The sequence below is a fragment of the Lontra canadensis genome, unplaced genomic scaffold, assembly GCF_010015895.1.
Source record: "Lontra canadensis isolate GAN:19392208 unplaced genomic scaffold, GSC_riverotter_1.0 scaffold6, whole genome shotgun sequence".
Classification (NCBI taxonomy): domain Eukaryota; kingdom Metazoa; phylum Chordata; class Mammalia; order Carnivora; family Mustelidae; genus Lontra; species Lontra canadensis.
The window spans coordinates 29689640-29705734 of NW_022631000.1; the positions used below are offsets into that span (position 1 = coordinate 29689640).

Here is a 16095-nt window from a genome sequence, read left to right on the forward strand (position 1 = left end):
AAAAACCTGTACCCAGACTCCACCCCCAGAGACTCCAATTTAATTAAGGTAGCACGGGGCCTGGTGTCAGCATTTTTAGCAAGTTCTTCAAAGTATTTTAGTGTATAGTCCAGAAAGAGAATCACTGACCAAAATGAAGTAAGGGGGACCATTAAGGTATTACTGAAATCCTAACTTGGGGAAAGATTTCTCAAATCTAGTTAATAATCGACAAGATGAGAAAGAGCAAATGGATTGAGTTGTGTGTGTCTCGTGAACAATGACGGCAGACAGAAATGCAGCATAAAGAAGGCTGAGGAATGTGATGGACCGAATTTGGAAGCTGTGAGAAGTGGCCCCAACATCTGGTCCAGGAGGGCAACAGATTATCAGGCCATGGCACGAGCCAGCAGTGGTGAATGAAATCTATGGTGGCCTCACCTGCAGGTGTATTCCTTTTCCCTCTTTGTCTCCGGGGTCTGGCACGCACAGGGGAACACAGAAGAGGATGCTCAGAGCACTGTTACTCCGGGCTTGTGAAAGGAAGACACCTTCCCTTTCCTTCTCCCCCATCTTCTTGCCTCAGGATGTCAAACCTTGGGTCCCCATCACCAAGGGGGTGGGCAGTAGACCCGAATGATATCAGCACAAGGAAATGGGGAATCTTGGGGAACCCAAGGGTGAGTGAGAGAAGAAGAGAATAGAGGTCTAAGGTAGAAGGGTTTTTTCCTGCGGATTGTGAGGAAGGCCACCTGGGCAGCGAAACTGGGGAGGACACTTGGTGGAAGGGAGCTGCCCCTCCACACTTCCCCCACTGTGGGCCTATAAGGGGGTCTCCAGTGGAGTGTGACTCATGCGGGAACAAAAGGACTTCCTCATACAGGCTCTCCCTTCTTTGGGTGTAAATCTGTTGGCTCAGAGTTACAGGGTTTGGGATGAGGCTGTAAGTCCCCATCCGTCCACAGTTAGGATATAGAGCTGGGATATCCATGAATGTTACAACTTGAGATAAACATTTCAAAATGCCAGGGGCTTCTGGCTACTGTATGTGGACCGAACCAAAGGAGGTAGTCTGTGATTCAAGAGTGATCTGCTTACCCCAAAGGTCACCAACCATCAGTGCTTTTGACCCTTAAACATGCTTTGCTGTCCTGCATAGTTCTTAAAAAGTTACTGGGATTTTTGGCGCTTAAAAAATAAGGATTTGGGCCTAAAAAAGCAGATAGGGTGCAAACAGTAGGATTTTTTCTTCTGCAAGACAGATCTGGAGCTAGCTCCTTCTTTTCCTTACTCCTCTTCTCTTCTTTCCCTCATCCACAAAGCTTTATTGAGGACCTGCTTCTGCAACAAGTTCAAAGATAAATAAGATATAATGTAAGCACAGGGTCTGTGTGTTCCCGCATATATTTCCGTGCTCAGGTTTTCGTTGCATTAGACTTGGCCAAGGGCCGAGATACGATCTGGGACTTGGATTAGATTCTGCATTCTCTGAGTCATCTTGCCTTTCAAATACCGTTAGTTCGGTCGTCCGTTAGAGCTGTCAAATAATTTGTCTTCCAAATGGGCTGCTCTTCTGAATTTCACTCAGAAGCTGGAGTGGGAGATGGTTGTGCCAGTTAATAAGCTGTTGTATTTCGGCTTCGAACCAGTGCTTTTTCCCCTCTGCTTTGTGATGCTGGGTCAAGACTGCCCTGACTCTAGTTCTGCCTTGTCAGCTGCTTCCCGTTCTGCTCTGTCAATACAGCGCTGGGGAGGTGGTGGGGGAGGTGGGGGAAGCAGGATACAGCAGTGGGGGTGGGGCTTCCCAAACCCTTCCTACTCCCCCAGAGCCACCGCTGGTGTGCGACAGCGTCATCTCCTCAAAGGTCTGACACCCAGCGCCCCGGCCTCTCTCAAGCAGCTAAGTTCTGGTAACTCCAAACTCTTCCCTCAGTTCCATAAACCCTGGGAATGGCAGCTGCTTTCTGAGATGACTGTCTGCGAGTTACCTTAGGGACCCCATTCCATGTCACCAATCCTCTAACACCTGTTTCACCAGTTCCTGACAGCCCTGGTCCTCGCACCTGAGCTTGCTTCGGAATCACCTAAAGACTTATTGAACGCATTGCTCCCCTGACCCCAAGTGTTTGATGCCAGTAGCAGGTCTGGGGAGGGACCGGAGAATTTGCTTTTCTATCAAGTTTCCAGGTGAGGCAAATGCTGCCCGTCTGGGGGACCCCACTTTAAGAACCACTGCTGATCATTGTATTCCCGTGATCAAAATCGTGCATATTCCCTCTTTTCTGGCTGGCCTCTGATTTAATGGCCTTCGATAAAATAGCACACCACCCAGATCTACCGGTTTGGTTTGGTATGTTGAGGGAGCAGGAAGTAATGCCAACATCCGCTTCTCACCTGGACCCATCCACGGTACTGAATCACTCTCTCGGTCTGTCTGTCCTCCCCCTGTACCTGTGCTCTTGCTCCTCTGCCCTAATTTCGAAGCCCTCAGCCTTCCTTTACAGAGTTCATCCCACCCCGCTCCGGCTCATGTCCTACCACCTCTGTGGGCCGGCTCTGCTCACCCCAGCCCATTGGAATTCTGACTTCTCTAAACTGTACTAAGTGCCCACCCAACATCTCCTTCTGGGTTTGCTTTATCAGGTCTGCAAACATATACTGAATTGTTTACTGTGCGTAGAGCCTCATGCTGGATGCTCTCGCTGGAGATACAAAGAGGAAAAAGACTTAGTCTGCCCTCCTGGGGCCACCATTTCTGCATGATTGAAAACTGTGCTATCCACTGGTGAGAGACATGAGGGAGAATGGCAGCAGAAACCCCACTCGAGAGAGAACCGCTTTGGTGAAGTGAATTACTCGATTGGCAAGAAGTGGGTAAGGGAAGAAGCCAAGAAGTGTGCCCAAGTCCGAATGGATGAAGGCTGGACTGCCCTGTGAGCTGAGGGAGCCCCTGTTGACCCAGGACTCTGTTTTCTAGAGAGGGAGATGTGCAAGCTTATGGCTGGCGTTGATCTGAGCTAGGGGAAGGGAGCAGGGGCCAGACACAGCAGGGCCTGGGACCCGGGGGCAGCCAAAATGCAATGTCAGAGGAGAAGGAAACAGACTAATAGGACTTTTCAATCTGCTATTTGCTGGTGTGAGTTGTAATCTCTCTCGTCTCCTCATGAAATCCTTAAGAGAAATGCGGATACTTCCTGGGAATATGACAAAGTACTAAGTCTTTTTGCAAGTTTAAAATGGGATGAAATCAGAGACCTCCGATAGAAGAATGGCTACATGCAAGTTACGGGTATAGTCTTGATTTTCTCGTGTTTCTCTTCTCCTGGTAAATATATCCTAAGCACCCTGTGGCACTATCCCGGGTTTCTATTCCTTTCCATCACCCTTAGTTTTTGAGTGGGATGTGTTTACTGATGAACTGGTTTCTGAGCTCAGAGTTTATTTTTTCTCAGTTACACCTATCATTAGGCTACACAAAATACCTGTGGGCCTGAATAGGACAACTCATGTGGGCAGAACACTGGTCTTTACTTTTTGTGGATGACTTTTACTTATTTTCCTGATTATAAATAAATAAATGCATGTTACTGAACATTTGGAAATACTAAAAAGCATAAGAAAAAGTGAAAATCACCTATAATTTCACTACTTAGTGGTAATTACTATGAACAGAATGGGACTCTGTGTGTTTGTGTGTGCGTATCTATATGGAGGCTAGAAAGAGGATATGTACAATCCAAATATTTATATATGCTGTCTCTACTTACACATAATCAAATTCGGTTCATAAAATCTTATAATTTTATTTATATTTATAAAATCATATACACTGTTTTAGTCACTTAATTTTTTGATACAAGCATGCATCCTTTTGATGACATCTTCAAAGATACAATTTAATGCCAGCATTTATGCATACAAAATATCATGATGCAGATCTCGAATTCCCTATTGTTGGATAATCATGTTTCTCTCCACTTTGGTGATCAGATACAATGCTACAATGGACATCTGCGTCTATGTACAGTCTCTTCACATTTAGGTAGATCTGTCTTTTGACACCTTGGAAGGCACATTTTTCTGTGTGTCAGAGTAGAAGTGCTTTGAAGCAGAAGTAGAATTTTGTACTCAGGGGCACCTGAGTGGTTCAGTGGGTTAAGCCTCTGCCTTCGGCTCAGGTCATGATCTCGGGGTCCTGGGATCGAGCCCCGCATCGGGCTCTCTGCTCGGCAGGAAGCCTGCTTCCCCCTCTTTCTCTGCCTCCCTCTCTGCCTACTTGTGATCTCTGTCAAATAAATAAATAAAATCTTTAAAAAAAAAAGAAATTTTTTGTGCTCACCTGAAATGAAGCTCAAAAGATACAACCCTAGTGGGCCATGCAGGGTTTCAAAGGGCTTGCCAAAAGCATTGTACATGAAGAAGGCTGTTCCCACCATGGTCAGAACGACCAGGATCGTGGAGAAGAGGATGACATTGACGTGGATGCTCACAGGGATGGCTTGGAGCAAATCTGGGAAAACTAAAGATAAAACAAAGGTTAGAAGAAATTTCATTAGAGGTAGTCTGCAAATGCAGTTTCAAAAATTAAATCCTTCTTTTTAACTTCAAAAATCACTAAAATCCTTCAGATGAATACATTCTTACTAATTTACAAGGGATTTAGAAAAAGGTTTAAACACAGGATTATTTTATAGAATTCACCAGTAAAGACCAACAAGGAGGAGATTTGGGGGAATTTTTTCTGCCCTTGGTAATATGTAATTATTTAACTAAACAAGTGGTGTCTTTATAACCAAAAACTGTACATGTTGATGACCAAACTTTTAATAACATTTCACAGTAGCCTTTTTTAAAAAATATCTGTCTTGAAATGACATTTTGAGTTTGAGGATATCTGGGGGAGTTCAAACATCAGGAAGCATTTCTGTTTCCTTTGCTCCAAAAAAGAAAAAATTGTTTCTAGTCCACACCAAGATTAAAAAACGAGGTATTCTCAGTGAACTTCAATATTTTGATGTCACACAAGCTGTGGGAAAATAATTTCTGGTGATACAAGAAATATTTTCCATTTAGAAAACATGCCAAATCTATTTCTAGATTTTGTGTTCAGGGCGAGTTTTTCTCGTTTGCAGAGGAAATGAAATACTTTATAAATGTAGGGTCTCTCTTATCTGGTGAGGCATCAGTATTCTTAGCATCAATAAACCTGGCAAGACCAATCCGGGGAAGTTTAGTTTCCCAAACATTTATCAAGTGCTTCTTAACTTATTTACTGAGCACCTAGTATGTGCCAGGCATTGCTCTAGGTGCTGGAAATAGAGGCATAAAACAAGAGAGACAAGGTCCCTGTTGTCTCGTCGAGATTATAACCTAATGGGAGTAAACAGACAAGAATTAAACAGGCAAATTTCATAGCTTATCTCCAAAGATGGCCACCACCAATTCATTCCTTCTACACACATGGCGCTTCCCCTTTAGAGGAATTTATTCCTCAGTCCCCTTGAACCTGGGCTGGTTTGTGACTGTTTTGGCCAACTGAATATGGCCCCAGAACTACAGCATGCCAGTCCCAGGCTAGCCTCTGAGAAGATCAGCGGTTCCTACGTCTTTTCTCTTGGAGGCTTGAGCGGTCATTCAGGAAGTCCGAGCTACTCTGCTGGAGAGAAAGGCCACCCAGAGGAGCAGCAGACATGGGAGGGAAGAGTCTTGGACATCCAGCCTGGGAAAGCCTCTGGGCGACTTCAACCCCAGCTGCTATTTAACTGCAGCCCAAACAAGACCAAGGCAGGTGAACATAGACCTTTTTCTTTCAAGCCCCTGACCTTTGGGGGGTTATAATGCAATAGTGACACTAAGACACTGTCACAAAATGCTGCTGCTATGCAGAAATGAAACAGGGCAATGGAATTTTGAGTGATTGAGTGAGTGGATAAGGGTGGTCAGCAGTTAACACCTGAGCTGGTACCTGAATGCCCGGAAGGAAGCTGCTGTATAAATACCCGGGGAAGAGCATTCCTGGGGAAAGGAACCCCGCTGCGGGTGAGGCTGGGGAGTGAGAGGAAGGGAAGTGCCGTTGAGAGACTGGAATCTGACTGCTGCACCCACTGGGTCCTGGTCAGCTGACCTCGGTAAGGAGTTGGCTTTTCATTCTAAATTCACCGGGAAGCTGCACGGGAGTTTCAAGTAAGAGAGGGACGCAGTCTCCTTCGTGATGTGAAAATATCACTCTGTCACTGATTAGCAGGAATAAAGGGGGTGGGGGGCAGGGAGAAGGGCAGGCGTGGAAGCAGGGAGACCCAGAGGCACGGAGTATTCACAGTGGCGAGAGACGGGGGTGGACCTAAGGTGCAGCAGTAGAGGTGGCGAGCAGTTAGCAGTTTGGAATCTATCTTGGAGATAGAAGATAGGACTTGTTGAAAGAAGGGAATCAAGGATAAACAACCAAATAAGTGGTGGTGTTATTAACTGGCACAGACAAGTAGAAGGTGTGAGTCTGGGCATGGGAGTGGGAAGTGAGGTTCTGTTTCAGATTTCTTTTTTGAAGATTTTAAAAAAAAATTTTATTTACTTATTTGGGAGAAAGAGAATGTGAGAGAGAGCATGAGGGGAGAAGCACACTCCCCTTTGAGCAGGGAGCCCCATGCGGGACTCAATCCTAGGGCTCTGGGATCATGACCTGAGCCGAAGGCAGTTGCTTAACCAACTGAGCCACCCAGGCACCCCTGTTTTAAATATTTTAGTTTAAGTTGCACCTAAGATAGGCAAATAGAGGTTCCAAATAGGATTTATGTATCCAGAGGCCAGGGAGAAGGTGGAGGTATTTAGGGAAGTGGTACCAGGGTGAGGCAAGCAAGGTGCTTAGGGCATGAAATTTAAAGGGACAATCATTCTCTGGGGTCAACCCCCTCTAGCACAAGCCCAGGAGTAAATCCTTAAATTTTATGACCTAAGGGCCTCCGTTACCTCGGGTATGCGAAGCCAGAGGAATGGCTCTCACCTGTGGAGAAACTGTAGCTAGAGGAGAGAAAGACCCTGAGGCTCCGCCACACTGACTTGCACAGGAGAGAAGAGAAACCAGCCAAGAAGCCTGAGAAAGAGAGCTTCTGAGTTAGGAACAAATCTACGGATGGGATAGCAAAGAAGCCAAGGGAAGAAAATGTTCCAAACAATGACATGAATCTATAAGAACATGTATGGAATGATCATCAAATATGTTAGGTGGAAAAACAAACAAACAAATAGAAATGTGCATTTGGGGAAAAGCCGAAGGGGAATGTATGTAATAACAAATAATTAAGTACTCACCTGATATTATTCTCTCAACAACCCGCCTACTACAGGAAAAACTGGGGCGCACACACCCAAGATTTGTACTTAATAAGTGGCGGAGATTTGAACTCCTGTCCGTTCTCTAAACCAGCGTGCTAGAGCAGCCTCAGGGATAGGCATGCTTATCCAGGCAGACATTTCTAGAAGGCTATACACAAAACTTATAACAGTGCTTCTGGAGAAGGAGACTGAAGGATATTTCATTATGTACCTTTTGGATTTTTTTTTTCCTCTATCTCTTTTTTTTTTCTCTATAGAGATTTTATCTCTATCTTATTTTTCTCTATCTTTATCTCTTTCTCTATTTTTATTTTTTCTCTATCTTTTTAATTTTTTTTCTATCTTAAGCATTCTCTAGTCAATGAATACATAAATACCTAAAACAATAATAATAAATGGATAAATGAAGACTGAAAACTCCTGTGCCTTCTAGAATAAAGGAGGCTTCAGAGACTTAATACTAGATGCAATGTATGGATACTGTTTGTGATTTGAACAGATGCTTTATGAAAGTCATTTTTGAGATAACCAGAGAAAATTGAACATGGACTGGGTATTCGATGGTATTACATAACTATTACTGATTTCGTCAGTTATGTTAATGGTACTGGGGTTGTACTTTAGATTTTTATTTATTTCATTTTAGTGATTGTACTTTTAAAAGTCCTTATCAATTAGAAATGATGTGGATTGGTAGGTTGAGAGGTAAAATAAGGAAATTCCTCAGCTACTGGGAGGAATGGCAGAGTGGCAATTTGGACATTCACGCTCTTGGATGGTAAGCCTCTGCTGTCCCCTCCCCCACCCCCGGGTTCTGGGGGCACAGAGTGAAGCAGCTAGTCTTGTTCGGTGATGCCCTGCCCACCTGAGCTCCCAGCTGCTGAGACGTACCATGGATCCAACCTGCTATTCTTAGCTCCATCAACTGTCGATTTGGTTTCTACTAGCAGTTATCAAAAAACGCTGCATGGTCTATCTCCCCACCTGTTAAAGGTGGCAACCTCTGCGTCCCTGATAGGGTAGCTAGGTGAAGCCTGTCTGAAAATCAAGGCTGGTTACCAGCGGAACAAAGACAGAAAGAAGTTGCACTGATTTGCCTCCTAGAAAGAAAAGCTAGGAGCTAAAACAAATTGTCACATGGAGCATTCTAATTCTTAGGAAGTCTCTTACAATTTCCACTGTGTTGAGAAAGTGACCCAGCAGGACACTAATCCTTGTGAGATATACAGTTACTTATACTTTCTCAGGGTTTCTGTTTTTGGTGAAAATGCGCTGAGTCTGTCATGACCAGCCAGAACTCTGGTAACAACCCTCCATTTTCCAACCAACGTTCCTGTGACTTTTGCTTGGCTGAAGCTGAGAACAGACCGTTCAAATAAATACAGGGAGGTGTCACTTTCATCGTATTGGAGATGGTGTATCGAGATGTAGGTTGGTTTGGTCTTTCCGTTCTTTTAGGTGTGGGATTATAACACAGGGAAAGGATTTGAACATTTTGAGCTGTGGCAGGGCTGTCATTAAATCCAGCAAGTCACTTCTGGCCTCCAGAAATTACTTAATTAGCTGTTGACAAGTGAAGGGGACGTCAGCTGCCTGCCAATGCCGCGTTCGTAGGACAGGATTGGTCCAGTGCGTCCGGAATGACTCCTTGTCTTTCGTTCTCTTCTCACGGATTTCCTCCGCTCTGTGCATGAGTCCGTGTATCTCGCTCTCCCCGTCCTCAGACCACCCCAGCCCGAGTGCCTTTCTTTTCTCTACTCTTTCATCACCAAACTTCCTCAAAGAGCAATACCTGAGTAATAATAATAGGACTGAAAATAACAGCCAAAAATTATATAGTATTTGCTAGGTTCCAGGTCTTTACCTATATTACATAAATGAGAAACTAAAGTCTTTTTATTTTTACAACATAAATTGAAACATAAATGAGAGATTTGAATTTTTTAATTCTTATGACAATATAAAGAAGGGACTATTTTATCCTCAATGTATAGATTAAAAAAAAAAAAAAGCCCTGAAGCACAGAGAAGTTAAATTGCCTAATCACACAGGGGATTGCTACCTTTGCCTTTTACTCCTCTTCCTCCTCCCATTTTTAAGATTAAAGTAAAATAAACACAGTAAGAAAAGGGAGGAAAAAACTCTCCCTTTTTAGTGGCTATTTCTGTGAATTCTGACACTCAGTTATGCAATCACCGTCTCAATCAATAAATAGAACAATTTCACTGTTCCAGAAACTTCCGGTTTCCCCTTTGCCGTCCACCTGCCCCCTCACCCCACCCCCAGCTCCTGCATGTGTAATTTGTAAGAAACTGGCAATTGTTTTCCAGAATGACTGTGCTATTTCACCCTCCCACCAACCATGTATGAATCCCAATCTTTCTGCATTCTCGCACTTGGCGGCTTTTTAAAATTGTAATCATTTAAATTGGTGTGTAGTTTACCTCATTTTAATTTTGCTTGGCATTTTCCAAATGACTAATGATAGTGAGCATCGTTTTGTGAGTTTATTTGCTTTCTATATATCTTTTTTGGTGAAGAGTGTTGATATCTTTGTGCATTTTTTATTGGATTGTTTCTTATTATTATTGAGTTCTGAGAATTCTTTATGCATGCTGGATATGAGCCCTGTATCAGATAAGTAATTCACAAATATTTTCTCCAAGTATGTGGCTTGTCTGTTCATTCTCTTATCAGTGCCTTTTGAAAAGCATCTCTTATTTTTATGTATTCTAGTTTATCAATTGTTTTTCTTTTATGTATCATGTTTTAGATGTCAAATCTAAGAAGTCTTTGCCTCATGCAAGGTCACAAATAATTTTTGCCCGTTTTTCTTCTAGACATTTTTTAGTTTTAGGATCACATTAAAGTCTGTGATCTATTTTGAGTTATTTTTTTGTCTATGGCCAAGGTTAATTTTTACTTTTGCACATAGATATTCAATTGTTTCAGTACTTTAAAAAACTGAACATAGACTTAACATGTGACCCAGCAACTCCATTTCTAGATATTTACCTAGGAGAATTAAAAACATATGTCCACAAAAATCAGTATGCAAATGTTTATAGTGGCTTTATTCGTATTTGCCAAAAATTGGAGACATCTTAAATATCCATCAACTGGTGAATGTATAAACAAGCTTTGGCCCATCCATAAGATAACATACTTTTCAGTAATCAAAAGGAACAGAGCATTGGTACATACAATAACTTGAATGGATCTGAAATGCATTATGCTAACTGAAATGAACTACACTCGAAAGGTTGCATGTTGTAGGATTCTGTACATATGGCATTCTGGAAAGGACAAAATGACAGAAAACATCAGTTTTTGTCCCATGTTGGCAGTGAGGGAGGAGATGGATCACAAAAGGGGCACAGGGGAAATTTTGAGGGTGATGGAAGTATTCTATATCTTGATTGTAGTGATATTTACATGCCTTTATGTATTAGTCAAAATGTGTAGACTGTACACTCAAAAAGTGAATTTTACTGCATGTAATTATACCTCAATAAATCTGACTAAAACCAAAAAAGAGGGGGAGGCTAAGGTCTGAACTGAGGAGGCTCTTCCAGACGTGAACAAGAGCCTCAGCCCAGGTGACCATTTGGCATGAAGGAGGATGGGCTCCATAAGAGAGAAGAAAGGGAGCATGAGGCCAAGAGCCAGGCGCTGGGTTCTAGTCCACTGTGTGACCTGGAGCCAGTCAAAGGGTCCCTGTTTCTCTCTGTAGAATGAAGGTGCTCCTTGGGGCAGCCTGGGAAGGGACCAGGCTTTTGAGATCAGAGGAGATTCACACTTCAGCTCCTTTTCTAAGTTGGTGAACTCCCTAAATCTGGATTTCCTTATCTGAAAAGGGAACTCTACCTTTCTCTCAAATGTGTGAGGACTCCGTGACCTCAGCATCCAGAGTACTTAGCACAGGGTAGGTGCTTAGTAAAATTCTCTGTGGTGTGCCCCTTCCGCAGCCAGCTCCACTGCTGTTCATGACTGTCCCTTCTCATCTCCTCAGAGACACTGCTGAGGGGTTCTCTCTGCCACGTCCATTCCCCCCTTTCTTTGCATCAGTCTCATCAGCACACAAGTAACATGCTGTCATTTTCTCATCTTAAAAAAAAATTGGGGCACCTGGGTGGCTCAGTGGGTTAAGCCTCCAATTCTTGATTTTGGCTCATGTCCTGATTTCAGGGTGATGAGATCGAGCCCTCCCTCCTACTCTCTGCTCAGCACAAAGTCTGTTTGTCCCAATCCCTCTGTTCCTCCTCCAGCTCACAGGGGCTCTCTCTCTAAATACAAATAAATACATAAAATCTTTAAAAAAGTAAATCTCACTTAAGCCCTCCAGCTATTACTTCTTTTTTTCCATTTTCCCTTAGAGCAAGACCCTTCCAGGAGTTGGCTGTATTCTCAGCGTCTCCTCCCTCTCCCCACTTTCTTGAACGCACTTGCTCCGATAACTACATTTCCCAAGGCACCAAAGAGCTTCAGGCTGCTAAACCCAACAGTCAGCCTTTGTCCCCATCTTACCTGGGCTCCATTTGGCACAATGGCTCACTGCCTCTTCCCTGGAAATGCTTCCTTCGCCGGGTTCCCCCACACGACAGTCCCCAGCTTCTGCTACCCCACTGGCTGCTATCTTGATCTGCTTTGTTGGCTCATCCTCCCCTTTGGCATTCTCTAGGAAATGAATCCGATCTTGTACCTCTTCTACCTCTTCACTCACTTCCTTGGTGTCCTATCCGGTAGCATGGCTTTTACTAGAAACACTTACAAAGCAGTATCTCCAGCCTGGATTTCGCCTTCAGTCCCATGCTTGTAAGCCCTCAACTTCCTCCCGAACATCTTGACTGGGGTCTTAAATAGGCATCTCATTGTGTCCCAAACGGCACCCATAGTCTTCTCTTCCTCACACTTGCTGCCTTCAGCCTTCTTCGCCTCAGTTGCTGGCAGCTCCATTCTTCCTCGGCACCATCCTTGATTCTTACTCTCTCATTTCCTGTTGAATCCATCAGGAAAACCTGTTGGCACAACCTTCAGAATCCAAACACTTCTCCATCTCCACTGTTCCATTACAGTCTAAGCCATCATCATCTGTCACTCACATGACAGCAAGGGCGTCCTGGCTGGTCTCTCGGTTTCCACCCCTCCTTCTTACAGTCCACTCTCAGCCCAGCAGCCAGAGGCATCTTTAATAAATGAATTTGTTTATGTCAATCCCCTGCTTACACCGTTTCAGTGGATTCTACCCTCACTCAGAGTATAAGCCAACTCATTACAATGGACCTATATGGGTTGGACTCCTTGCCAGTCCTCTAACTTCATCTGCTACCCATTTCCTTGAGCAGTGTGCTCTGGCCATTGGCCTCATTACTGTACTTTAGTCATGCCTGGAGTGTTTCTACCTCAGGGCCTTTGCAAATATTGGTCCCCTGGTACACTCATGACTTGCTCCCTCACCTCCACAGCTTGACGTAAATGACACTTTGTCAGGAGGGCCTTATTTAACCACCTTATTTAAAGTTGTCACCCCCTGCCCGGTCACCTCTTCTTCCAACCCTTTTGCTTGCTTTTCCTTTTCTCCTTAGCAATTATTACCACCTGACCAAGTCTATATTTTAACCTGTTTGTCTCGTGACTTGTTTGTTGGTCTGATTCTTTCACTGCTGTATTCCTAGCACCTAAGAATGCCTGACACAATGTAGATCAGTATTGTTCAATTTTTTTTTCATTATTGCTCCTCACCCCAGGAGTCTTTTTAGACACTTCTCCTAATCACCCTTTCCCAATGAAATTTTAATACCACAGATATATTGTGTATTGATTTCTGCATTGTATTTATATCTGTGCTTTATACACAAGACACTTTTTAAAGAATAAGGTTTTTTTTCTCCTCTCCCCCCAAGAACCAATTTTCACCCCCTTAGGGGGATTATGGCAGCCACTGAGAATGCATGATGTAGCTGTGGGATACATATATGTTGGAGGGATGCACTTTGCTTGGAGTAGGATGGGGGATGGAACCTGCTGTTGTCAGCAGGTCTAAGGTTTCTTGGTAGAAGTCAGTGGTTTATACTAAAGGAATTAGTGCCATAAAGGCAAAAAAGGAAGGAAGAGGAGCAGAGAGTCCATCTGGTGACCCCAGGGCCGGAAGAGAAAAAAAGGGGGGTTAGCAGCTTTAAGTGTGATGGGAATTTCTGGTTAAGAACCTGAACTTGTTCATTAAGTCCAGCAGTCGCTGTTGACCTTGATGTAAGCTGCTGATAGTAATAGAAACTGGATTGAGAGAGTTTTTGGAGAGAATCTGGGGCAATGGAGATAAAATAGAGTAGTCACCAGAGGCATAATAGGAACTTTTTTTTTTTTTTTTTTTTAAGAAGCTGAAAGACCTGGTTGGTAACTGGAATAGAATTTCAAATCTCTTTATTAAAGAAAAATTTTAATCCAGCATATTGGGGGATTGTCAACCTGTTACATGGAAACTGATGGCTGTTTAATAACAAGGTTTAAAGTTTGGGATTTGTAAAAGAATTCATCTCAACCCTGAACATGACAAAGCTCTTTTTTGTTAGCAGGGCAGGAGGATTAGAAAAAGATGGACTTGTTCCTCATTGTGTTTCTGTTCAAATGTCCAACTGTTCGTAGAGGAATTTTTAAAAATAAATGAAAAACATTATAACAATGAAATGGAAATTAAGATTAAAATGTCTCCCACAGTCCTACCAATATAAAAGCAAAATTTTTCTTTATTTTTGTTTCAAATCTTTGTCCATCTTAATATGTATTTCCTATATTATAATAATAATGCAATTTTGAAGTTATATTCTGTACTTCTCATTCAGAATATAAGCATTTTCCATGTTGCCTTCATAACTCATGTAGATAACACTGGATTTTCCAACAAACTAAGGCACTGCTGTCTGTCAGGTTGTCTTCATTCTGCCTAATGCTGCAGTGAACATCTTCAAGCACATTCCTTCTTTCTTATTATGGAGGTGGATGACGAGCCGGACTAACTTTTCAGGAACGGAGTTACTTGGATCAGAGTGCTTTCTAAAAGAATGCTGTTATGTGTATGGGCGCCGGGTGGCTCAGTGGGTTAAGCCTCTGCCTTCAGCTCAGGTCACGATCCCAGGGTCCTGGGATGGAGCCCTGCATTGGGCTCTCTGCTCAGTGGGGAGCCTGCTTCCCCCTCTCTCTCTGCTTGCCTCTGCCTACTCGTGATCTCTCTCTGTCAAATAAATAAATCTTAAAAAAAAAAAAAGAATGCCGTATGCATATTGATATAATGTAACCTAAAGAAGGTGAGTTCTATTTTGTAACACATATGAAACTACTGGTTCAAAGCTCAATTTCTCTTCCCTGCAGTCCGCAAGCAGAGATTTCTGACAAGATATCTAATCAAAAACAGAAAACTAGAAAGAACTAGTCATTGAGGTCACTCTCCTAATAGCAGAATAGAAGGCACCTGTCACAGGAGGTTGGTGGGCAGGGAGGGCAGCAAATCCACATTGCGTAACTAGCCCTGTGTACAGAGAAAGGCTGTCATACCGTCATTCCTGCAGTCTGCTATTACAAAACACAGCTGAGTAAAGCATAAGCAAATGGCTTGGAGTGAAAATGCAGTCCCAGGAGAGCTCTCCATAGAAGATTTACCTTCCCGAAATCATTTGGGCTATGTTCCTTGCCTGTGTGCCCCCATTCCAACCTGGGCCTCTGATCTCTGGTTTACCACAACCCCCAGCCATTCTGCAAAGTCTTCTCTTTCCCTTTTCTGTCCCTTGTCAGATATTCCAGTCCTCCCCCACTCTTAGGCACCTATCACACCCTCGTCTCCATTTCCCTCTGTGTGCGTGCCTGGCTTCCAGAAGGCCTGAAAACAGCCAGTGAATGGAACTCTTCCATTTCAAAGAGGAAATGGAGGCCATCGAGGGAGTTCCCTCACCTTGCAGTTTCCCATTGCCATGCTTGGTTTGGTTCTCCTCAGCCTTCCCTCCATTCTTAGTGAATTTTTTTTCCCTCCTATCCACAGTCTGGCCTTCTCCTGGTGCTGTCAGACTTATTTTCTACCTCACAGGGTCCCTTCTCAATCCTTTACCTACCTCTTTGGTCTGTCCTCAGCATTTTCCTCCCTACTGCTTTACCCTCTCAGTATAGAATCACACTCCAGACCCTCCCATTGTGAACATCCCCACAGACACACACACACACACACACACACACACACACACGCACGCACAGAGAGAGAGGGAGAGAGAGAGAGAGGCATCACGTGTATATGCTGGGCCATGGGGCGCCTCTAGGAGCCTGACCACGGCCTTGCTCTGAGTTCTGGCCTTCTGTTCCTTCCTCAGCTCCTTCAAGGACTTCTCTTCCTCACCACTCTATCAGGACTGCCTTCCAAAAGGTCCCCCTTAACCTTGTGAAATTAAAAAAAAATCAAAGGATTATTATCACTTTCTCTTATTTGACATTGCTGCAGTGTTTGGGAATGCTGAACACTACTCCCCTTTGAAAGTTTCTCCTTCCTTGCTTTGACCTCTGCTGGTTCCCCTGCAGCTCACTGACCCTCCCTTCTCAGCCTGCTTGGCCAATCCCTCCTCCTCAACCCATAAGGGTTGGTGTTTTCTACAACCCACTCTTACTCCCCTTCTCACTTGATTCCCTTTCCTGGGAGACCTCTCCTTCCAGTGTAGCTCCCACTACCACCTCTAATCTGGGGATTCCCTCTTCTCAACCTTTATTCCTGGTGGCTCCCATGACTTCCAAACTGCACAGCTGATGGACATT

The 16095-nt window shown here is 43.8% G+C and overlaps 1 protein-coding gene across 1 annotated transcript in view; it reads right to left on the minus strand.

Annotated features, from left to right (window-relative positions):
- CLRN1 (clarin 1) overlaps nt 1-16095 on the minus strand; it is a 36278-nt gene that overhangs the window by 8560 nt on the left and 11623 nt on the right. Inside the window, exon 2 of the mRNA XM_032852662.1 lies at nt 4319-4498. Within this exon, the coding sequence (XP_032708553.1) occupies nt 4319-4498 (180 nt within the window). The remainder of the gene's footprint in view (nt 1-4318; nt 4499-16095) is intronic.